The sequence below is a fragment of the Chanodichthys erythropterus genome, chromosome 4, assembly GCF_024489055.1.
Source record: "Chanodichthys erythropterus isolate Z2021 chromosome 4, ASM2448905v1, whole genome shotgun sequence".
Taxonomy (NCBI): Eukaryota; Metazoa; Chordata; class Actinopteri; order Cypriniformes; family Xenocyprididae; genus Chanodichthys; species Chanodichthys erythropterus.
The window spans coordinates 1,778,658-1,802,761 of NC_090224.1; the positions used below are offsets into that span (position 1 = coordinate 1,778,658).

Consider the following 24,104-nt stretch of genomic DNA (forward strand, 5'->3'; position numbering starts at 1 on the left):
ATATGTTATGTTTCTGTCATACCTCAAGTTTCAACAGGCATTTAGAATCACAGAGAATCATCAAGGAGAGAGTGCCAAAGCGTGTATATATATTTGCAGGCTTATATGCTGTTCTTTTAAACTTTCTATTAATCAAAGAATCCTGAAAGACTATATCACGGTTTCCACAAGAATATTAAAGGGTAAGATCACCCAAAAATAATATTTCTGTCATTAAATACTCACCTTCATGTCATTGGAACACAAATTAAGATATTTTTGATGAAATCCAAAAGGTTTTTAACCCCCATAGAAAGCAACGTAATGACTATCATTCAAGGTTCAGAAACATACTAAAGACATTGTTAAAATAGTCAACGTGACTACAGTGGTTCAACCTTAATGTTATAAAGCGACGAGAACACTTTTTGTGCACAAAAAGCAAACAAAAATTTTTTTCTCTACCCTGTCAGACTCGTACATAGTGCTTCCGTGTTTATGTCCGAACACAGGCTCAGTATTGGCCGGCTCCTGCGTCAGCATCACACGCATGTGTCGTGGTGCTCACGTGAACAGCGTCGGCCAATACCAGCATTCAGACGTAAACACAGAAGACCTGAACTGCATTCACTGTGTCAACTGTGAATAAAGGTGTTATTTTTGTTTTGTTTTTGCGCACAAAAAGTATTGTTGTCACTTCATAACATTAAGGTTGAACTACTGTAGTCACATTGACTATTTTAACAATGACTTTACTACTTTTCTGGACCTTGAATGACTGTAATTACATTGCTTTCTATGGGGGATAAAAAAAAAAAAACCTCTCGGATTTCATCAAAAATACCTTCATTTGTGTTCCGAATGGTCTTATGGGTTTGGAACGACATGAGGGTGATTTCATTTCTGGGTGAACTAACCCTTTAAGCAATAAATGTTATCAACATTGATAATAATAATAAATGTTTTATTGCACACCAAAATCATCATATTAGAATAATTTCTGAAGGACCTTGTGACACTGAAGACTGGAGTAATTATGCTGAAAACTCATCTTTGCCATTATAGGAATAAATTACATTTTAAAATATATGAAAATAAAAAATAATTATTTCAAATTCTAATAATATTTCACTGTATTTTGCAGCCTTGAGGAGCATAAGAAACATTTTAAAAATCTTACTGAAATCTTGAATGGTATTTATGTGTGTGTGTGTGTCTTGCAATTTGTGTTTTCTAGTTTCTTCTTAAATTATGTATACAAATGTTATTCCCAAGTGTTATGAATCAGGTAATATACACAAACTGAAGAGAGGGAGAAAGACAGAGACTCCTACAAAATCAAAAATATATCTTAACTTCCTTTACTTAATGCCTAGTGCACAAGCACAGAGACATGCAGAGTCTCACGCTCACAGTTTCAGAGGGCTGACGCTGGCAAAAATGACAGCATGGCAAACTCACCAGCCTGGCCACCGGCCACAGCCCGAATCTGCAGCTGGAGAACTGGCAGAACTATTGCAGAGTCTACAAAATGGGCAAATCTCTGCCCGACCATCACTAATGCAACTGAATGCTTTCTTCTCTACGTAAGACAACCCAAGACTCTTGCAATGTTGCAACAAAAGTCTTGAAACACCAAGTATTCTGATAAAAAAATGTAAAAAGAATACAACAACAATGGAAAGTGCGTCATTTCTGATGGCCTTTTGGAAATCAGATATAATTTAGCAACAGTGGAACAGTTTGAAAGGTCAATAAACACTTTATCCAGCCTCTGGGTACAACAGGCTGTAGTGAGACTAAAACACTAAAGTCATTAATGGACTCTTCGTTTCCGTCATGCACTGTCTGTATAAACCCATAGTCCAGTCCTCGGATTAGAGCAGAGCCAGATTACACAGCATTATAGCCGCACCTAATATAAGATCAGGGTTAAGTAAGGTAAAGTGGAGAGAAACAGCTTGATGACTCAGAGGTCAACGAATTGTTGTATTACTGGATTAAAGGTGAGTTATAAGTGGTCCTGCAAGATCAATGCTGAAATATTCTGATGGGCTTTTTAATATTTATTCAGAATATTCCATGTGAATGTTATGCTATATTGCACTTTGTAACAGAGAGTCATGTGATAAAATCAGAGCAGTGCAAGGCCTCCCTCCCTTGCTCTCACTGTCTTTCTGAGTAAACAGCTTATGTAATAATAGCTCCACACTGCATGCTGGGCAGGCCTGTGATGTCAGCTCAAGTCTACACTCAAAATGTCCCCATAGTCCTCTTGCACTACAACACTGCCATCTCTCCCATAAGCTTCACTTCACAGAAGCGTTATAATTATCCTAAAATAATTTGTTTTAAAGCCCAATAAAATCGAAAGGAAAGGCAAGAGTGGCCATAAAGAGGCCCATACGATTGTAAAGACAAAAGGGGGGTCAGCAAAGTTCGCTGGAATTCCAGTAAAGGCCCAGCAGGGAAACTCGTGAATGCTGCGAGCCTCATTTGAATGGGAAAACAGTTTGTCAGATCTATTACAAGGGTTATAGGAAAGCTTATTCAGGTAGACAAAGGTCATGTGATTACAGCCAGGAAGAGCACAATGTCCCGACAAGGAAAGGGAAGGCTAAGCCGGGGCGGAGACTGTCTGTAAAATCAGACTAAGTGTGTCAGGACATGCGCAGATGAGATTTTGGGCTGCACACATGCATGTCAAAGCAAACAACTGAAAGGCAGTTGCAATGGGGTGTGAAATTCTACAATAATTTTGGATGAACATTATGAATTTCAAATATTCTTTCCTTCTGACAAAGGAATCACATGTTTAGTACATTAAAACCATGAGGAAAGATAAGCTAACTTGGACAGCTAGCTCAAAAATAATGTAGCAAATTTTAAACCAGAGAGTAAAGATACTTATAAATAACAAAGACAAATTAATATCAGGAAATATGTGACGTTAACATGATCCACAGTATTCCTCACCTGTAAATGATCCCTTTGGAGTGAAGAAACATCAAGGCGGAAATGATTTCCGCGGAATAAAACTGTGCTCGTGGCTCATCAAAGCGCCTGCACTTCTGGATGTGGAACATGAGGTCACCACCATTCACAAACTCCATGACAAAGAATAACCGTTCCTGGGAAATGAAAAGCACAGGTTAGCATATACATAGAAAAATGATGTGGAAAAACCTGTATAAAAGCATAAAGGAGTCAAATACAAAGGAAAATATGTAATATACTATTCATTCTATTACTCCTTCCAGCATTAATGTAAATCTGTAATATGTACAGTATTTGAACTTGAGTTCTATAACACATTGACGCTATAAAAGTACAAATGACTATAAACAATGATTTATATATTATATTTTACATATCTATTGCAATTTTAAAATATATTTATTTAATAAACACTACAGTTCAAAAGTTTACACTGTCACTTTTTATCAATTTATTAATATAGGCTATATATGACATTTTGTAGTGTCTGAGTCGGGTGAGGTAAAATGTGTAAGTCAACAAACAACTTCCCGTTAACGTTCCTCCCACACTTTCGGTATGCAGAGCAGGAAGTAAATACCATAACTCACATTACTAACCAAGACGCTCCATCTACTGTTTACATTTGGTGCTGCAACGGTCACCACTCATTTAGATTATCTCTAAAATGGGTTTTTGGGTGGCTCTTATTTTAAATTATGCTCCCAGAAAGAGCAGTAATCTTATGTAGTGTATATCAAGTATCAAATAGTGATTAAGTAGCATTAAATGAACCTACTGCTATTCATCTGTCGGATTTTAACCCCAGGAAACATTCTCATCAAGTTTCAGGAGGTTGAAGATGTTTCAGGAGATTGAAGATAAAAGCAAGGCATTTCAAGAATGAAAACACAAATTGTTGATATGATGTCAAGGGGGTTTTGCCAAAATGCGTTGTGTTTCCTGGTTGTGTGAGGGAAATGGAATGTCTACATTCAACAACACTTGTCATGTGGAAACCATGGTGACATAAGTTAATCTCCACTGCTACGTCTAGCGTGATTTTTTTCAAGGCTCATGTTACAGATTATCTACACGATAACATGTCAACCAATTAAACACTGAACAGAATTCACCTCTGACTGGATTACGGCATTTACTCTGGTTTACCGAAAGCTGTTTGAGAAGCACTTCTAGATTCTTATTGTCCGAGAATGTGCCTTCTAAGAATAAAGGAATCAAACTCTACTTGTTTAGAGTTTACACTGTAAAAAAAAAAAATGGGTACAAGTTATTTTCTGTCAGGACAATATCTGGGATAAAGGGATAGTTCACTAAAAAAAAGAAAATTTTGTCATTAATTATTAATAATTAACTCTCATGTCATTGCAAACCATAAGACTTTTGTTCATCTTTAGAACACAAATTAAGATGTTTTTGATGAAATCTGAGAGCTTTCTGTCCCTCCATACATAGACAGCTATGCAAAAGACATTTTGACACTTCAAAAAGTTCATAAAGAGATCGTAAAACTAATCCATATTAATTGAGCTATTTAGTCCAAATTTTCTGAAGAGACACGATTGCTCTATATGATGAACAGTTTGAATTTAGGCTTTTATTCACATGTAAACATTCATCAACTCACACATCAGTTGTGGTAAACGGAAGCTCAAGCATGCTTGCTTGACGTGTATGAGAACCAATGAAATTCAATCTCGTGTGTTATGCAGAACATTTGAGCTTCTGGAAGAGGTTTGTTCTCACGCGTCAACCATGTTCGGTTGAGCTTTGTGTTCATGTTCGCTGATCAGTGTTTGTATGCACTATGCAGATAAAAGCCTAAATTCAAACTGTTCAAAACTGTAGTTTTACGATTTCTTTATGAACTTTTTGAAGCATCAGTGTCAGTTGCGTAGCTGTCAGTGATGCGCGGGTCAATGTATAAACAACCCGCACCCGACCGACGTTTTCAACTAACCCGCCCGCAACTCGGACCGCAAAAAAAAAAAAGAAAAGAAAATATTGTACCCGACCCGCTTCCTGACCCGCATTTTTTAAAAGCAGTAAATGCTCATTGTAGCGTCATTGGGCCATAGACGTAAGAACCCCCCATCAGCCTCCCTGGCCAATAATATCCGGCCTGTGGAGGAGAGAAATATTTCAGGACCTGACGTGGTGCCCTCAGAGGTGCAGCGGCGAGAGCAGGTAGTTCTTGAGGCGGCCCATCATTTTCCATTTCAGCTGTCAGATGCATATTATTGATGAATGCGATGTTTATGTTTCGACCCTGCTTAAAGAATTAGCCTAATCAGCAGGTCAACTGAGAGAAGGCCCACTTTTGGAAAAGTGTGAAAGCCCTTAGGAGCGCAAACCGTTCTTTTTCTGAATGTTGTAGTGTTATGTAATAAAGGCTTGATTTATTCATTTATTTCGTTTCATTTTCTTAACAATTAAGATGCTGCATGTGTTTATCCAGTCTAATCGAAGTGCGCGTCTCTCCCCCGACTTTCCCAACAAAAATCCCGCCCCCTCTTAGAAAATACATAAAACTGACATTACTGAGCTATATGCGTTTAAAAGTAACTTAGCCTATTAAAATTGTACAATTTCATTGCTCAGTTCAACGTGTTGGGAAATCGGGCATTTTGTCCCGTGTCAGCATTTATTCAAAAGTTAATAACGCTCAACATTCAAAAGGTAAATAAGGATTTCTCACTTGTATTAGTAGACTTGGCTATTTCGCCACGTGAATGCCCTATTGAAGCTCTCACAAGCACAAAATGCAGGGATAGAATATGTTAATAAAGTATTTATTAACGCATTTTAGACGAACAAAAACAGGCACGGGCGGACTGGCCATCTGGCATACCGGGCACTTTCCCGGTGGGCCGACGTGCTTTTTGGGGCCGACGGTCGCCGACCGCCAAAAAAAAAAAAAAAATTCTCTCGGCCCATGAAAGTGGTAGGCCTAGATCGGCGGCCCAATGCTTTTTCATTTGACACTGGGCTGCTGGCCCAAAACACTTTAGTCAAAAATATCACATAGGCTATTTTTTTCCTTCTGACAGACGCGGCTCATGAAACATGTAGCTTAGCGGCCCATTGGTTGTTTTCATGATTGACACTGGACTGGCTCAATCATATCTTTGAACAGCACCATCTATAAGATTTCTGCCTGCACGCAATATAAAAAATATAATTAATAACCACGCTATATTGTGCATAAATTATATAAACCTAAAATAATTATGTAAGTAGTAAAGCAATACAAACGCAAACGGGCGTTTTAAGTTTATTAAACATTTTGAGTCACCCCTCCCTTGCCTCACAGTGGTTTGGTCCACCGCGCACGTAACACTCGCTTGTGCTTAGATTCTGTAGAAGTCCGGCGGCGCCGGCGGGAGAGAACAGTACAGACAGATGAGTTCCAGTAAGTCGGCCGTCAAGGCTATTTTATTCAAAAACATCGGGTGAAGTGATTATTTTCTCTTTAACGCTGATGGTGCTGAGTAATTAGTCATAACAACAACAACAAAAAAAAGATGATAACTGATGAATTTGACTGAATTTTTTCCGCTATTTCCGATTACTCCGCTATTTTAGAGATTATAATGTTACCTAGCTTGTTTACCATAGCTTGTTGGATATAAGTAAACCACACCAACAACAATTAACATTGTGATAAGAATAAGTAAACTGTAATAAGGCTAATAGATTTACTGTTGTGTGTTTGGTTATGCTCAGTGTGTAACGTTATTCATCGTATTTTGGTGACTTGGTTGTAAACAACTAAAAATAAATAAATAAGTAGAATAAATTTTATATATATAAGCGGAAGGACGGGTGGTATTTGTGATCTTATGTGGTGGTGGGCCGGTCTGGGCCAAAAAGCCAGGGCCGATTTTTGGTCCCAGTCCATCCCTGAAAACAGGTAGGCTAAGCCAAAGACTGAGGCTACAATAACCATAAATAAATGTTCACAAATACCCATGAAAGTAAAACTGAAACCTTTATTAAGTAAAACTGAAAATTACAAAGGTTTAATTGGCATCTTTATTTCAAACGACCCGACTGACCGCGACCCGAATATCATTAAAAATATTTTTGGATGACTCGTAACCGCGGGTGACCGCGGATGACCGCAGGCACCCGCTCATTTTGGATCAACCCGCGCATCACTGGTAGCTGTCTATGGAGGGACAGAAAGCTCTCGGATTTCAAGTTTTTTATATGTGTTCCGAAGATGAACGAAAGTCTTACAAGTTTGGAACGACATGAGGGTGAGTAATTAATGACAGAATTTTTGGGTGAACTAACCCTTTAACATTTCCTTTAACCCTAAAACGCAACGCGACATAATGCGTAATTCAAAATATGGGTATATTGAATCCATTTGTGGACTCTTACCGCAGTCTGAAAGCAGTAGTAGAGCTGTGTAAGAAATGGATGTTGGTGGGCCAGAGTCAGCACTCTCTTCTCAATCATGGTTGCCTCGACATCATCGTCTTGCAGTATGACATCCTTCTTCAGCATTTTCACGGCAAAGACCCTGTGATCACTTTTTAGACGAGCCAACATCACCTACAGATACACACATATACACATCTGTGGTTTAAAAGTGCCATCAACTGCTATGGATGTTCTTAAAGGGATAATTCACCAAAAAATTTCAATTATTCCATAATTTACTTACCCTCAAGGCATCCTAGGTGTATATGACTATCTTCTTTCAGACTAACACATGCTCTTCCAAGCATTATAATTGTAGTGAATAGGGGGCGAGATTTTGAAGCCCCAAAAAACTCATCCATCCATCATAAAAATAATCCATACGGTTCCAGGGGGTTAATAAATGCCTTCTGAAGCGAAGCATTGGGTTGTTTCTTCTGGCAGACAACTGGACGCATAATGCGCAAGTCAACTTGCACCACAAGAGTAACCCCTGACGTGATTGTAGGATGTACAGTAGACACCTCTTGCGGTTCAAATAAATAGGGCTGGGCAACAAACTCAAGCTCCTCTTCTCTTATATCAAATCCTCCTACATTTCTCTTTAAAATTTCTCATTTTAGACTTCTAATTCATGACTGGGGTTTTGTTTTGCTCTATCCGTCATGAGTCGGGTCAGGGGTTACTCTTCCGCTCCAAATCGATGAGTACAGCCGTCTGCCGAAAGCTAGCTATTAAAGTTAATAAAGTTGTAAATATGGATTTTTTTTTTCTTACAAAAACCAATCGCTTCACTTCAGAAGGCCTTTATTAACCCCCTGGAGCAGTGGATTATTTTTATGATGGATGCGATTTTTTGGGTTCGTCTGAAAGAAGATAGTCATATACACCTAGGATAGCTTGAGGGTGAGTAAATCATGGGATAAGGTGAACTATCTCTTTAAGACATAGTGAGAATTGATAATGATCAAATGCAAGTAAATGTAATCTTGGTAATGAGGAATAGTTACATGTGCGATACAAGTGTATCTACCTTGCCAAAACTGCCTTTTCCCAGCACTTGCAAGAAACTAAAGTCTTCCAGACAAACTTTAACAGTCTCGTCCTCTTGCTCCTCAAGTTCTGTAGGTATGTTTTTAACGGAGTTCTGACCCTTTACTCCTGTCATGTACAGAGAACTCTGTGAAAAGAAATAGATAGATAGAGAAATGTACCCATTGTACATAAATTTGAAGAATTATCTCAATAGCCAAGGCAAATATTCCTTGATAAAGAAGGTTTTTTGAGAAGGCTCCTTAATGAAGATACCTGAGACTTTCGCTTGGAGAGCGTGTTGAGCAATCCAATCTCCGACAATTTGCTGGCAAGTTCAGAACTGTTCACCCCGCAGTTGGGTGCGACATTCTGCTCACAGCGTTTGTGGATATTCATTTTACAACCTGAACAAATCCACACCACACAGATGACAACAACAATCTTTGACGCTACGAATCTACGAAGCATCCCTGTATTCCATTAAAGTCGAGTAAATATGTGCTTACTCTTGCAGTGAAGACCCTGTTTTATCAAGCCATAAAGGAGAGATCCGCAGTGGTTACAGTATGTGGGAACTTTGTAGTTGTGCTCTCTGAACTGGTGGGGTAAGTTGATGCCGAAGCCCTGCCTTTGGTCCTGTACACAGAATAATATGCAGGTGAAATGGATCCACAAGACATGATTTTGTCATCACACATGCATTTACACAAACGCTCTTACCTCATTTGAATCTTTCTTCATGCGTGGACACTCACTTACAACCAAGTTATGACACCTCTTATGGACCACACACGCGCACACTAGAAGAGCAAGGCGAAAAAGTGAATGTTGCTATTCCTGGAGTATGCATATGGGAAAATTATTATTCCACTAATATTAGTAACCACACTCACCTTGACACTGATAACCTTGCTTTCCAATAACACCCCTGCGGAAAGATTATATACAGTATTTATAACCACATGGCATTCTATACATTGAATGAGGCTGACTTGCTAATTCTGGTTTTATGTACATGAATGCATTTTCTATGTAAGTCTCACCAAATGAAGTTTTTGCAATGGCAGCAAAAAGTAGGCTGGGGAAGGAAGGTTGCCATAAACTTATGTCCGTAGACTTGGTGGACCTTTCTTTTCTTTAAAGCTTTTTTCCTTGTAAACTTTTTATGGGATTTCATTCTCAATCCATTCACAGCTTCGTCTGAAATTTATGGCAAAACTCAGTCAGTACAATTAAAATACTGACGAAATTAAGTGTAAATCTATAAGTGTTGTGGGAAAGTAGACATGTAGGACATTTGCAAATAATTAACCCCTTCAGACCCTGCGTCTATTGGAATGGACATCACGTTTGCTTGTTTTTTGGTTTAAACCAATAATATTTTATGTTTCTATAATATGAGTACTGCATGTTCAATGATTGGTTCCTGATCAACCAATTACAATGAAAGTATGACCAATACATTTATCCGATTGAGTTTCAGGCATCACAAAAGACAGGAATAGCTAACCAAGACAGGAAAAGGAGGCTCTCCTTTTTTACCTTTTACCATCATCAACTACCTATTATAATCTTAACAGTATCAAGTGATAATATTTAAAGTTAATTTGAAGATCTTTCAGAGGTGTAGAACACAGGATTTTTTTTAAAGTTTGATGTCCATCGCAATGGACATTAGGTCTTAATAAAATTAATTATTAATATTTTTTTTTATCTGATTTTGTCTTCAGTGTTGTGACCATGAACTGTCATTCAGTTTTTCGTTAGTTTGTGAAAAACAGAAACAGTGAATGTGAAATGAGTGCATACACAACACACACACACACACACACACACACACACCGATGCTATAGCACACAATCATATATTTATCAAAACCAGCAAGTATACACAAACACACACAGACATATACACACATACTTCCATTCACCCACTGCAACCAACAAAAAGAATCAAACAAGTTTTTTTAAGAATTTATCTTATCATCTTACATTATTTTCTACATTCTTATGGCCATTGCTCATTGTGCTCTTATCAAAATTGTCAATGCTAGTTCACATACTGTTTTTTTTTCAACTGCTTACACACAAAATCTTTAGTTGTCATATATTTTCTGAAACCTGACACTCAAACACCAGAACCACACACCAAATCTGCAAAACCATAAACTAATTCTCGACCTTCGATTCAGTTTTCAATTTTATAACACTTTTTGCAAAACACAACACACAAAAACAGGAAGCATCTTGATTTCCATTTTCAAACACTACCATTGTTTCTGTATTACACATGATTGATGTATTTATTTTCTGTCGTACTGCATAATACTGTATTTACAACCACAAATGCTTATAGTAAAAATATAAATAATCTTGCTTTCGTGTTTACCGTGAATTTTTCAAAATCTCTCTGCCAATTACTTTCAGTCTTATACAGAAATGCACATAGGTGCTCATGAAAGGCAAATGTAAGACAAATGTTTGCGTTTGAGATGTCATTTTGGAAGAGATTTTGAGGCATTTTGTATTTTGTGCATGCAATTCATGGATTTGTGTGTAAAGTTTCGAAAAAAAAACAGTAAATTCTAGCTCATAAGTACTGTATGGTCAAAATATGATTCATTTATATATATATATATATATATATATACATATATATATATATATATATATATATATATATATATATATATTTTTTTTTTTTTTTTTTTAAACAGGTCTGAAGGGGTTAATGAAATGCTGGTTATGATCCTGATAAAAAATTTGGAATAAAACTTTAAAAAGTGTGCTAGTATGCTATATTTAAAGACAAAAAAAAACAAGATCTTTATAAAGAGGCAAAAAAATGGTGTGATAAAAAATGTTCATAGCAGATTTGTCAGACATATATACATAAACAAACACATTATAATTACAACAACTGATTTATATAATTATATAAGAATAAGAATTAAAATAAAGATTTATATTTAAAACATTAAACATATCTATTAGTTAATGAAAACAGCTAACCATCTGTAAAGGAGCCGGTGAGAGAGATGGATATATACACACTTCCCTCTGGCTCCAGATTCACCTGGAAAAGGAGATAACCAGTGAGAAACTATACATTACACTTTAAAAGCACAATAAAACTACTATAGTGCTGACACTATGATAAAATATCACTTTTATATAAAATATAATATCCTGCAGAGCTTCATAACATTCGTGTCAAATAGTTAGCACTAGAACAAACTAAACACAAAATATTTTAAAACTTTTTTAGTTCACAATGCGATATATCACCTGTAAAAATATCATGATAGCCTGCACACTTAAAGGGTTAGTTCACCCCAAAATGAAAATAATGTCATTAATTACTCACCCTCATGCCGTTCCACACCAGTAAGACCTTTGTTAATCTTCAGAACACAAATTAAGATATTTTAGTTAAAATCCGATGAGCCAGCAATGTCACTTCCTCTCTCAAGATCCATAAAGGTACTAAAAACATATTTAAATCAGTTCATGTGAGTACAGTGGTTCAATATTAATATTATAAAGCGACAAGAATATTTTTGGAGCGCCAAAACACGAAATAATGACTTATTTAGTGATGGCCGATTACAAAACAATGCTTCATGAAGCATCGGAGCACAAATGAATCAGTGTATCAAATCATGATTCAGATCGTGTGTCAAACTGCCAAAGGCTGAAATCACGTAACTTTGGCGCTCCGAACAGCAGATTCGACACGCTGATTCATCTGTGCTCCGATGCTTCATGAAGCATTGTTTTGAAATCAGCCATCACTATATAAGTCGTTATTTAGTTTTTTTTGGCGCTCCAAAAATATTCTCGTCGGTTTATAATATTAATATTGAACCACTGTACTCACATGAACTGATTTAAATATGTTTTTAGTACCTTTATGGATCTTGAGAGAGGAAGTGTCATTGCTCTCTATGGAGGCCTCACAGAGCCATCGGATTTCAACTCAAATATCTTAATTTCTGTTCCGAAGATTAACGAAGGTCATACGGGTGTGGAACGGCATGAGGGTGAGTTATTAATGACAGAATTTTCATTTTTGTGTGAACTAACCCTTTAAACTGAATATTTAAACCAATATTAAAAAAGCACCACTAGACTTTCAACTAAGCTGATAGCATTGATGTTAAAGGTAAATGGAAATGTTTTTTAGAGTGAAGGATGTGGCTATGTTTGATCTGGATAAGACCATGACAGGTCACAACAGACCAAGTGGAATAAGAGAAAAATGCTCTTCGATGCCTGTATGAGTCAAGGTTGTTTGATATACTATAAAATCAAAAATGATCTTTCACTGCAGCACAAAGACAGTCGTCTCTCTCTTCACACTGACCTTCTATCACAGTTTCAGTCATTCAATCTTGCCATCTAAGTCATTCTCTCACTTACTATCATGTAGCTTGCCCTGCAATGTGGGAGGAATTCCTGTAATGCAAGGCAAGACCAGGAAAGCAGGACAGGCTGGTTCAGGGAGTCGAGCCCATAGCACACACCGCGAAGCACAACAAGTGCTTAGGGATTGGAAGGTTTAACTATTGACCCACTATTGACAATTAAATAGTATTTAAAAAGTATGTAAAGAGAGAAACTCAGCATTGCATAAGGCACATAGTTCAAATACACAATATATAGGTTGCCAGCAGATTGCATAACAGATGCAAAGATAACAAGTATTTCCTTAACAAACTCTCAGCTGTAAAGCAGAAGCAGAGGTTTAAGTTATGGAACTGGCTCAGTTATGTTTAGCAGCTGGCTTTAAAATTACACTTACAACCACACAGCCAAATAGAAATCATTACAAAATGTCTACTTAAGTTCTGGTTAAAACACTAGTGCAAGTTTTAGGCCTACATGTGCAGCTTAAGGTTTACAGCATATGGGAGGGTAATATGGGGCAAAGAGGAATCTGGCTAGTTTGGTTGAGCAGCATGTCTGCACTGGTGGTACGCGAGTTTGCAAGCACGTCCCCTGCAAACACTGAGTGAGAGAACCACATTTGCAAAATACCCAGCACATTTTCCGCAACCTATATTGTCATGACTTTAAAATGATCAGTAAAAAATAGGACATGAAACTGTGACCATGGGGAATATTTTAGGTTACTTTATATAGATGGTCCAATTTTTAGATGTACTACTAACTATAAGTAACTTTGTCAATTAACTAAAATTTGAGTATTAACAGGCTGTAGTTAACTGTTAGGTGTTACGGTTCAGGTAAGAATGAGTTGACATGTACTTGCAAAGTTACTAATAGCTAGTAGAATGTCTAAAGTGAACCATCGAAATAAAGTTTTATCATTTAAAAACTTGTATACCATCCAAATGCAGCCTAAAGAAAATACTAATAAAAGTAATGATTTCATGTTCTGTGCCAAATGTGTAACCTTGAAAAATGTTAATGTGTAAATTTAAGACATGTTTTAGTATGAAACATAACCTTTAACACCCACAAAAAATGTTATAATCAGATTTCAAAATATAACGAGAAAAACTGTTTGAGGCTCATTTGACCACATTTTATCACTTGGACTAAAGGAAAAGCAGAACATGAGTATGTCAAACCACATATCAGCGTTTACCCAAAAGATGTAAGAGAAGGTAACGTTCTGAGAGTTTCCGTGATGCTTGGAGGGGTGCAACATGTGGTTTTGAGCACGACCTAGTTATTGCACAAATGAAAGCGACAGGACCCTCTGACAAGAGCACTGGTAGGTCTGTAGTCAGGAAAGACTAAAACTACAAAGAAAACAGGCCGATGGCTTCCACATCTCTCTTTGTATTTCACTGCATTTTGTATGCAAATTTTTATCAGAATATTTATATCAGAGTATCAAATAACAAAATCATGTTTATTTTAAAGGATTAGTTCACCCGGAAATGTAAATTCTGTCAGTTTGCTCGCCCTCAAGTTGTTCCAAACCTGTATGAATTTCTTTCTTCTGCTGAACACAAAAGAAGATATTTTGAAGAATGTCGGAAACCAAACAGTTGATGGACCCCATTGACTTCCATAGTAACTTAGGCTATTTTTTTTTTTTTTTAAATGGGTTGGTTACTCATATTCTTCAAAATATCTTCTTTTGTGTTCAGCAGAAGAAATAAATTTATACAAGTTTGAGGGTGAGTAAATGAAAGACTTTTTGCGTGAACTGTCCTTTTAAGTAACAAGATTCACAACAAAAGATATAAAAAAGGACAAAAAAAATCGCATGCGCTAGATGAGGTAACCATAGCAACATCTGCTCGATCGATGTTTCATTCTTTACATCGCTAAAACAAATAATTTATCATGTTAAAATTGTATAGGCCTAACAGTACATTAATATGTAGTATAAAAAAATTATATGTAGGCTTATATATAGCCTATATTTTTTATACCATTTAGGCTACTGTCAGACAGTAAATGGTGATTATCATGTCAACATTTCTGCCATAAATTAGCATATTGTAAACTCCTCTATTTGTTGTTATATCATGTATAGGCAAGACAAAACTCTGGTATGCAGTGAAAACTCACCCATCCCTCAAAAGTTTGTCTTGTGTTTGATGGCACTATCAGTTCGTCAAGCTGGATTCTGTAATTGGCGACAAAATCGTCGTATCCTATAGGTGTGTTATGAAAAACAGCCAGTTCCAGCTCTTTGCCATTCGAGATGTATTCACAGATGTCTTCATTGAAGGTCGGCTTGTTGGTCTTCGATTTTGTGGCGGTTTGTCCAACTTTCAGATTATCTACTTTAATAACGATGTAAGGATCCAGGTGGATTTTCTTATGAAAGGTGTGGCGAGTTGAAAAAGTTGTTGGTTTTAAATCCACCGCCTCCCCGATACGCAGCCTCAAATATCCGTTGAATTTCATAGTCGTAGCTCCAATATTTAATATTCGATGCAATTAACCGAATATGCAATAAATCGGGAAAAAAATCACCTTTCAATTAACACGACATCATAATAAACTGCAAAACAATACGTTCTGATAAAAATACATAGTCACGTTGTTGTCACATAGTCAATAAAAACTAAAACCGTAAACCACAGAGTGCTGAGCTCTCGTCCTTCTTCTTGTCAGTAGAATATACCTCTCTCTTTCTCTCTCAATCTTTCCCCCTCTCTCTCTCTCTCTCTCTCTCTCTGTAGTTTGAGCTATGCGAAGTAGAGCGTCATGAGTAGGCTACATGCCTCATTCCGTGTTTGTACCGTCATCTAGTATAGAAACTATGCAGACAATGCGAGCACAACGAACGAAGACAAAGAGGACGATTAGACACACCTGACTCTGTGCTTCCCTCACCAACAGACGATATGGAAATCCATTCATTTAGAATGAATCACAATTAGGACTAGACTACAGCAGTTTTTCCCCCAGTTGCTGTGCAGTGCACAACTACTAGTTTAAAAACTGCCAATCAAAGACTGTCTATAAGTAACTATGAAGCTTCAAAACATTCAGTCTCTCTCGATATTTAACAGGTACATTAACAGGACTGTTTGACAGGCCAACACCAACTTTCCCAAGAAAACAGAGCAGAGCTTCTTTTAAGATGTCTGCTGGCACTAGAGAAAAGTGAAAATGAAAGTTTTTTATCATTTAAATATATACACAAAAATATTAAATGTGAATGTCAGCAACTGAATCTAATATCTGAATCTTAAGTCTAATACAACAGAGTCAATAATACTGTACACACACACACACACACACACACACACACACACACACACACACACACACACAGTTATGGAAAAGACCATAACGAGAGACCACTGCAAAATTGGCAGTTTCTATGGGTTTGTATGTGTTTGAGTAAAATCAATATTTGGTGGAATAGCCTAATTCCTGATTCCCAATCTCAGCTTTATGTGTCTTGGCATGCTGTCTACCAGCTTTTCATATTGCTGTTGGGTGTGCCACTCCTGACACAAAAATTCAAGCAGCTCAGCTGTTTGATGGCTTGTGACCTTCTATCTTCCTCTTGATCACATTCCAGATGTTTTCAGTGGGGTTCAGGCCTGGAGTTTGGCCTGGCCTGGCCGTGACAGGATTTTGATCTGGAGGCTCTCCATCCACATATATTGGCCTGGCTGTGTGGCATAGAGCATTGTCCTGTGGAGAAAAAACAATCCTTTGAGTTGGGGAACATTGTCAGAGCAAAAGGAAGCAATTTTTCTTCCAGGATAACCTTGTGCGTGGCTTGAGTCACAAGTGCCTCTTCCAGCCTTACTGAAGAATCCCCAGATCATCAACAATCCTCCACCAAATTTCACAGTGGGTATGAAATACTGTGGGATGTAGGCCTCTCCAGGTCCATTGTAGAGGACAAGGTGTTGGGCAAAGATGAAAACTCAGATCCGATATTTATATTTCATATCATCTTTATTTCAATTAACTAAAATGTAAAATTGTTTTAGCACTTGACCCCTTTAATGTATAGCAGTTATGCAGTAGTGTATGCACAGTTGTCCAGAAGAGGGCAGTGTTGCATAATGCTGCATTGTGGGATCCAACGTCACCTTTACCAATTTAGGTTTCCAAGTTTCTAAAACGCTCTCCGGGCGGTTCTGGCGCCCTAGGTTAAACTTGCTAGCGTATAACAGTTGTAAGCACACTATCTATTTGGCAAGATAGTCATACTGAGTCACAGCTATTATTACAAGTTTTTAACATAATTGACCAGGAAAAATTATAATAATTACTATGGCCAATCATAAATCTAATCCATGAAATGACCTTCACAGGTCCAGCTCCAGGGGAGCATGGGTGGGTCTGGACCATCAAGAGTTTGGTCCAGCCTGGCAAACAACTTCATACCTCATCCCCTAACCATATGGCCTACTCTGAAAGTCACATGGCCCACCTTGTGAAATTACACAATTCATTAAATTCATTACACAGTGGAAGTGCTTTACATAGGAATTATAGAGAGTGAGTAAAAAAGTGTGGAAAAAAGAATATTAAAATGAATAAGAGTTCATTTTATTATACACCACTAAAAACAATACAAAGTTTCAGACATTGCTTAGTGTAGAATAAGATAGAATAGGGAGGGATTAAAGGAAGCGAAAGCATAGTGCTCACGAAAGAGATTTCAACTGTCTTTTGAATATTGCCAGGGATTCTGCATTCTGGATAAAGGCAGGGAGATCATGTCACCAGCAAGGAACAGTGAACGAAAATGTTCTGGAGAGTGATTTTGTGTCTCTCTGTGATGGTAACACGAGCCGTCGCTCAGGGTGCTGAGTCTGTGGTAGATCTGTAAGCAAGCGTCAACACCTTGAACTTGATGCAAGCAGCAAGTGGTTGCCAGTGTAGAGAGATGAAGAGAGGTGTGACATATTGAAGACTAGACAGGCTGCAGATTTCTGAATAATTTGCAGAGGTTTGATTGCACATGATGGAAGTAATTATATATATATATATATATATATATATATATATATATATATATATATACACACACACACACACACACAGTACAGTCCAAAAGTTTGGAACCACTAAGATTTTTAATGTTTTTAAAAGAAGTTTTGTCTGCTCAACAAGGCTACATTTATTTAATTAAAAATACAGTAAAAACAGTAATATTGTGAAATATTATTACAATTTAAAATAACTGTTTTCTATTTGAATATATTTCACAAACTAATTTATTCCTGTGATGCAAAGCTGAATTTTCAGCATCATTACTCCAGTCTTCAGTGTCACATGATCCTTCAGAAATCATTCTAATATGATGATCTGCTGCTCAAGAAACATTTAATGTGTACAATATTTTTTTTCAGGATTATTTGATGAATAGAAAGTTCAAAAGAACAGTGTTTATCTGAAATCTAATCTTTTGTAACATTATAAATGTCTTTACTGCCACTTTTGATTGATTTAATGCATCCTTGCTGAATAAAAGGATTCATTTCTTTAATTTCTTTTCAAAAAAATAAAAATAAAAATTCTTACTGACCCCAAACTTTTGAACGGTAGTGTATAATGCTACAGAAGCTTTGTATTTCAGATAAATGCTGTTCTTTTGAACTTTCTATTCATCAATTAATCCTGAAAAAAAAGTACACAACTGTTTTCAATATTGAAAATAATCATAAATGTTTATTGAGCAGCAAATCAGCATATTAGAATGAAGGATTTCTGAAGGATCATGTGACACTGAAGACTGGAGTAATGATGCTGAAAATTCAGCTTTGCATCACAGGAATAAATTACTTTGTCAAATATATTTAAATAGTACACAGTTATTTTAAATTGTAATAATATTTCACAATATTACTGTTTTTACTGTATTTTTAATTAAATAAATGTAGCCTTGGTGAGCAGACAAAACTTCTTTTAAAAACATTAAAAATCTTAGTGGTTCCAAACTTTTGGACTGTACTGTATATATGTGAAAGAGTGATTACTTTTTTTAAGTAACTCATTACTTTTAAATTTACAACAGAATATCTGAGTTACTTTTTCAAATCAGTTACACGATTTACTTTGTTTTCCCATTTATTTACTGACACCTCTCCTGTCCCATTGTTGAAAGAAATCAGGTTCAGAGGCATTGTGTGCGCTGTGTAAATATGATGGATATTGTAGTTCTAAACTAAATGTGAGCATGCACAATAAATTTGCATAAAACAGATTCAGTAGTTCTCAAAATGAATAAAAACAGTAAAATGCAAACTCAGAATATTATGCAAATCTACAATAATTAAATGTTAAATAATACAAATATGTATTTAATCTCATCTATTAACCAATGTCTTTATTGCTGACAATCAATAGTTACACTGCAACCATACTAACAGGCAAAAATGACTTTAGATATACAGTATTCACATTTGTGGCTGCATCCGAAATCTCTTAACTTCCTCACTATATAGTAGAAACAGTATGTGACAAAAGTATGTTGGAATTCACAGTACTATTCTTAAGTGTGCATAGGATGGACACTTTACTATCCGGGAGAGGATTTGTGAATGGCAGTAAAGCAACATAACTGATGCTGGTTGGTCACATGATTATGACAGCATGGTGGATGTGTCCGAATGATACTTTTTTAGCAGTCATTAAGTAATTACTTATTCAAAATAAGTACCTATTCAAGAGACTATGCGATTTTGGATGCACCCAGAGTGTTAAACTTTCTTCTGTCATATTCTTCTACGATCCAGAATGGCAGCACAGCTGAAAGGTTTGTTTGAGACACGCCCTCTACTGTACAGCCATGAATTTGCATTTCCTTCAGCCTGAGGCTTATTCATTTCACTTTGGTGTGAAAGGGCCTTTACATTTGCCAAAAATAGTTATTAAAAAACAAAAAAGCAAAACCAGCCCAGCTGATAATAAGTAATGCAAAAATAACATAACGCATTACCTTCCTTAAAAAGTATGCAATTGGTTACTTTTTTAGAGAGTAAATATTGTAATGCATTACTTTTTAAAAATAACTTTCCCCAACACTACTGATATATGACATTAAACAAACAAAAAAAAACGAAAATAAAATATCTGAAAACACAACACCTGCTTTGACATCACAGCCCTGCAATGTGAATGTCAGCAAGTGGGCTACTGAGTTTCTATATTGGCAGCCGAACGAGTCAGGCCTCAAACTGTGAATAGCACCTCATTCATCATCCTCCATAAAGAACCCCAGGGAACACGTGCACCATAACCACATGCATAAAAATAGACACTGCAGATTTACAAAGCCTCTCTCAAACACCTTCATATACTTGTCTGGGTATATTGATTTGAGGAATCGACTATATGTTTCTTAAGTGGCATGAGAGCAGACTGCTCATGCATGATATTTTGTCTTAATTGTGCCATATGGTGTTTGAAACCAAACCCAGGCTTTTGCTGGTACTTCTATACTAGTTACAAGAGGAATTTTACAGTTTATCCACCTGCAAGCTGCTACCCAGTTTGCCTACATACAACTACACTGTAAAAAGTGGTAACCTGTAATTGTCACCTTAAAGAACTATTTCTACCTGATTTCACCAATGGAAGTTAGTTTTGTTGGTAAAAATGTGTTTGTTCAGTGATGTTAAAGGGTTAGTTCACCCAAAAATGACATTTCTGTCATTAATTACTCAGCCTTATGTCATTCCACATCTGTAAGACCTTTGTTCATCTTTGAAACACAAATTAAGATATTTTTGATGAAATCTGAGAAGTTTTTTTTATCCCCCATAGAAAGTAATGTAATTACCACATTCAAGGTCTGACGCCTACTCATTATTGTCGGCTCCTGCATCAGCATCACTGAGTCGATGTTCTGACATAGAAACCGGAAGCTCTGCACTGTAACACTGTAACTGTATACAACATAAACAGCTTAAGAGATTGACAGGGAGAGACAAAATTGTTGAATAAAGTTATTTTTTTGTTTTTGTTTTTATGTTGCTTTCTATGGGGGATAAAAAAAACCTCTTGGATTTTATTAAAAATATCTTAATTTGTGTTCTGAAGATGAATGAAGGTCTTACAGGTATGGAACATCATGAGGGTGAGTAATTAAGGACATAATCTTCATTTTTGGGTGAACTAACCCTTTAAATAATGTTTTTGACCAACTTAACCCTCTAGTGCTCTTTGGTTATTTTTGACAAAAAACAAAAAACATACGGAATGGTACAGAACTTGGTAAAAGGGTTTGGCACTTGCTATGTGAAAAAAATAAAATAAAATAAAATCATGGACATGAAATGAAAATGTCCTAAAAAAATAGTCACACTTGTATTCCTCATGGTAAAAAATGGCTGCATTGGAAATTAATGGGAAACTAATTTCACCTAGTGGAAACGTTTGGTACTGCGCCAAACAAAATCTTACTAAAAGCTCTTTTTTTTATTCGTTTTTTATCAACCTCAAATTTAGAACACAACTTGTTTAGATTTACAAACATGTTTTAAAAAAATATATATATATTTCATATAAAAAATTGAAAATATTATTTCTGTGCATTTTTCATAACAATAAATGTAACCATCTATAACTTCTATAAGTTTATTTATTTTATTTTATTTTATTCACTTCAGCAATAATCTTCTTTAAAAAGAGACCAAACTTATGTCTGTAAGCTTTCAAGATTTATAACAGTTTAAGCTGGAAATTTTCATTTTAGGTCTATGCTCAAAAAGTGAATATACTGCAAAAATATACTTTAGTACCATAAAATCCCCTAAAAATACAAAATATTTCATTGAATCCACACGAGGAGCACCTTGTTACTTTTTTACATTTTTTTCAGTGTATAACAACAGTACTGATGCTGCTCCTTTTCTCCACCACGACAGCACATTACAAATATACGTATATATCATGATTTACTTTAGATAGTTGCGTCTAGAGTGGCCTTAAAGTCGCCCTGAAATCAAAATGTAAGTTTTTTAGCTTTTAGTATTGATATGTTAGCCTTAAGGTTATGAATAAGCTGGTGTGTTCCAAAACAATGACAAAATTCGCATTTAGGAGATATAAGCATTCAAAACTTACAGTCTCTCACTTCCGCTAAGATGGATCACAGATTTTCATGACTTCACATCGCACTTCAGTTTCTCGTCAAATCTTCGGTCCAATCAAATGTTCTCTAGAATCTGAAGTCCCGCCTCCTCCTTACAGACGCTGAAGCCTCGGCTGAAATCAGTCATTTGTTCACACATTTACTAGTTTCTACATGGTGAATGGCACATAGTGCACTATATAGAGAATAAGGAATGATTCAGACAGTGTAAATATGCTTTCCTTTGATGCGAGTGAAGTCCGTTTTCGCATTTGTGTCACATGAACCACGTCCAGAGACACGAGAGCACAGAGTGGATCATATGCGCGAGTCGGCACAGACCACAAAAGGTATCGGACCCATTTGAATTCTGCACAGAATGCTGTATATAAGCGATATAAAGGACATTATGAGGAGAAACGGTTAGAGATTAGAAGGAAACAGAGGTTTTACAGAGTCTAACGGCTCTGACAAGCTATAACATAAATGAAACACTATTGGATATTTAAAAAAGGGGGCGGGGCTGTTTGAAATATTGCCCAGTCTTCCTGTTTCAGTTGAAATTACGTCACCACATTGAATAATGCTGCACGTTCCAACACTCTTCAGTGGGCCTTTAAATAACTCATGCTACATGTAAAAACTTGTAGCATTGTTAATTCTCTGTCTATTGTATTGCAACAGGCCTGTAATTAACCCTGCCATTCTTATGTGGACAATGATGTTTACACTCACCACCTTCTATTTGTTTAAGGAGCACTGCAACCTTTAGGCAATGATTCACAGCAGATCACATTAATAGGAAGCTTCTGATACAAAGTGGTCCCATTTGAAAGTTATCGACCTCATCTATAAGCTCTCCATCAGGTCACCACAATTCACCTTTGAAGGAGGAAAAACAGCATGTTAAGGATCCGATTTAGGAAATAATGCGGACACGTGTAACCCTAGCTCCCCGTTGCTCTTTCAGATGATTGAGAGTGCCCAATAAAAGCTTCATCTATTTTCTTCGGTTATTCCTTCAAGGGCAAAAAAGCTTGTGCGTGTGTACTATATGTGAAAGAGAGGGAGGCAGAAAGAGAAAGATATGATTAAATTAAAAATTATTATGAGAGTTTGTGCTCAATCAATATACATATTTTGCAGACGCCAAGAAAGAGGTTTATGTCTTATGGACTTTCTGCTTTTAGCACTCACACATAAACCCCAACATAGAAACACAGGCACATACTGGAAATGGAAACATGTACTTTAGTAGTAAATTCTGTATCATCACTATCCATCTTAGTCAACTTTGTTCAACTTCTAAAGCAAGTGCTTAACTCTGTATTAATATGACTTTAAAGCCTATATGTTTTAGTACCAAACCGCCGAGACAATGATAACTGATGTGGACACTCCAGTGCAGAAATGTAAAGCTGTGGATATGCAATGTCATATTTTTAAAAGCCAAAGTTGTGTTTCTTTACCGTTGGCTACAATTTCCACACTTGTGAGATGAAGCTGTTTGCCTGCAACTGTGGAACACGAGGGAAACGTTTGACCACTAAAGTATAATTCAGCCCAGCTGTATGGACACGCCACTGAGGATGAGGCTTCAGCCACTGCATGAACTGATTCTCACCAGAGGGGAGAAACTGAGAGCAAAACATATTTTTCTCAACCCTGTATATCAATAAGCCTTTCCCCATCCCACAATCTCGGCTAAAATCCTGGTCGGGCCTTGCAGTGATAGATGGTGCTTGGTTTAGTGCTCTTTCTTGGTTTGTTGTTAATCAAACTGCAGTTCACTGCAGTACTGTGATTGATTTATTGGTCTGATCAATACACAATACATACTTTACAATAAGATAGTTAACACAATAGCTAATTAAGCAATATCACACAAGCAAGTTTGCAGTTCTGAAAATGCAGAAGATAGTAACTGCGAGTGTTGTAGGGGCAGTCGTGGCCTAATGGATAGAGAGGGATTGTCGGTGAGGGGAGTGAATATCCAGCGCTCTCCCCACCCTCAATACCACGACTGAGGTGAGACCCTTGAGCAAGGCACCGTACCCCCAACTGCTCCCCGGGCGCCGCAGCAATGGCTGCCCACTGCTCCAGGTGTGTGTTCACTGCTGTGT

General features: G+C 36.7%; 1 protein-coding gene and 1 long non-coding RNA gene across 3 annotated transcripts in view; both read right to left on the bottom strand.

The window, feature by feature from the left end:
* Nucleotides 1-15,560, bottom strand: part of prkchb (protein kinase C, eta, b) — a 28,362-nt gene extending 12,802 nt beyond the window's left edge. Inside the window, exons 1-10 of one of the 2 annotated variants that reach the window (XM_067383599.1) lie at nt 14,994-15,560; nt 11,454-11,517; nt 9,486-9,642; nt 9,336-9,370; nt 9,163-9,242; nt 8,949-9,078; nt 8,716-8,846; nt 8,441-8,587; nt 7,366-7,539; nt 2,956-3,110 (exon numbers count right to left, since the gene is read on the bottom strand). In XM_067383599.1, coding sequence (XP_067239700.1) covers nt 2,956-3,110; nt 7,366-7,539; nt 8,441-8,587; nt 8,716-8,846; nt 8,949-9,078; nt 9,163-9,242; nt 9,336-9,370; nt 9,486-9,642; nt 11,454-11,517; nt 14,994-15,335 — 1,415 coding nt within the window. In that variant the 5' untranslated portion in view covers nt 15,336-15,560. Of the gene's footprint in view, nt 1-2,955; nt 3,111-7,365; nt 7,540-8,440; nt 8,588-8,715; nt 8,847-8,948; nt 9,079-9,162; nt 9,243-9,335; nt 9,371-9,485; nt 9,643-11,453; nt 11,518-12,863; nt 12,931-14,993 lie in introns of those variants that run through there. The other variant, XM_067383600.1, reaches the window with a different exon arrangement.
* A 951-nt stretch (nt 15,561-16,511) lies between these two features.
* LOC137018857 (uncharacterized) overlaps nt 16,512-24,104 on the bottom strand; it is a 40,448-nt gene continuing 32,855 nt past the window's right edge. The window contains exon 3 of the long non-coding RNA XR_010894949.1: nt 16,512-16,580. This is a non-coding gene — a long non-coding RNA (uncharacterized lncRNA). The remainder of the gene's footprint in view (nt 16,581-24,104) is intronic.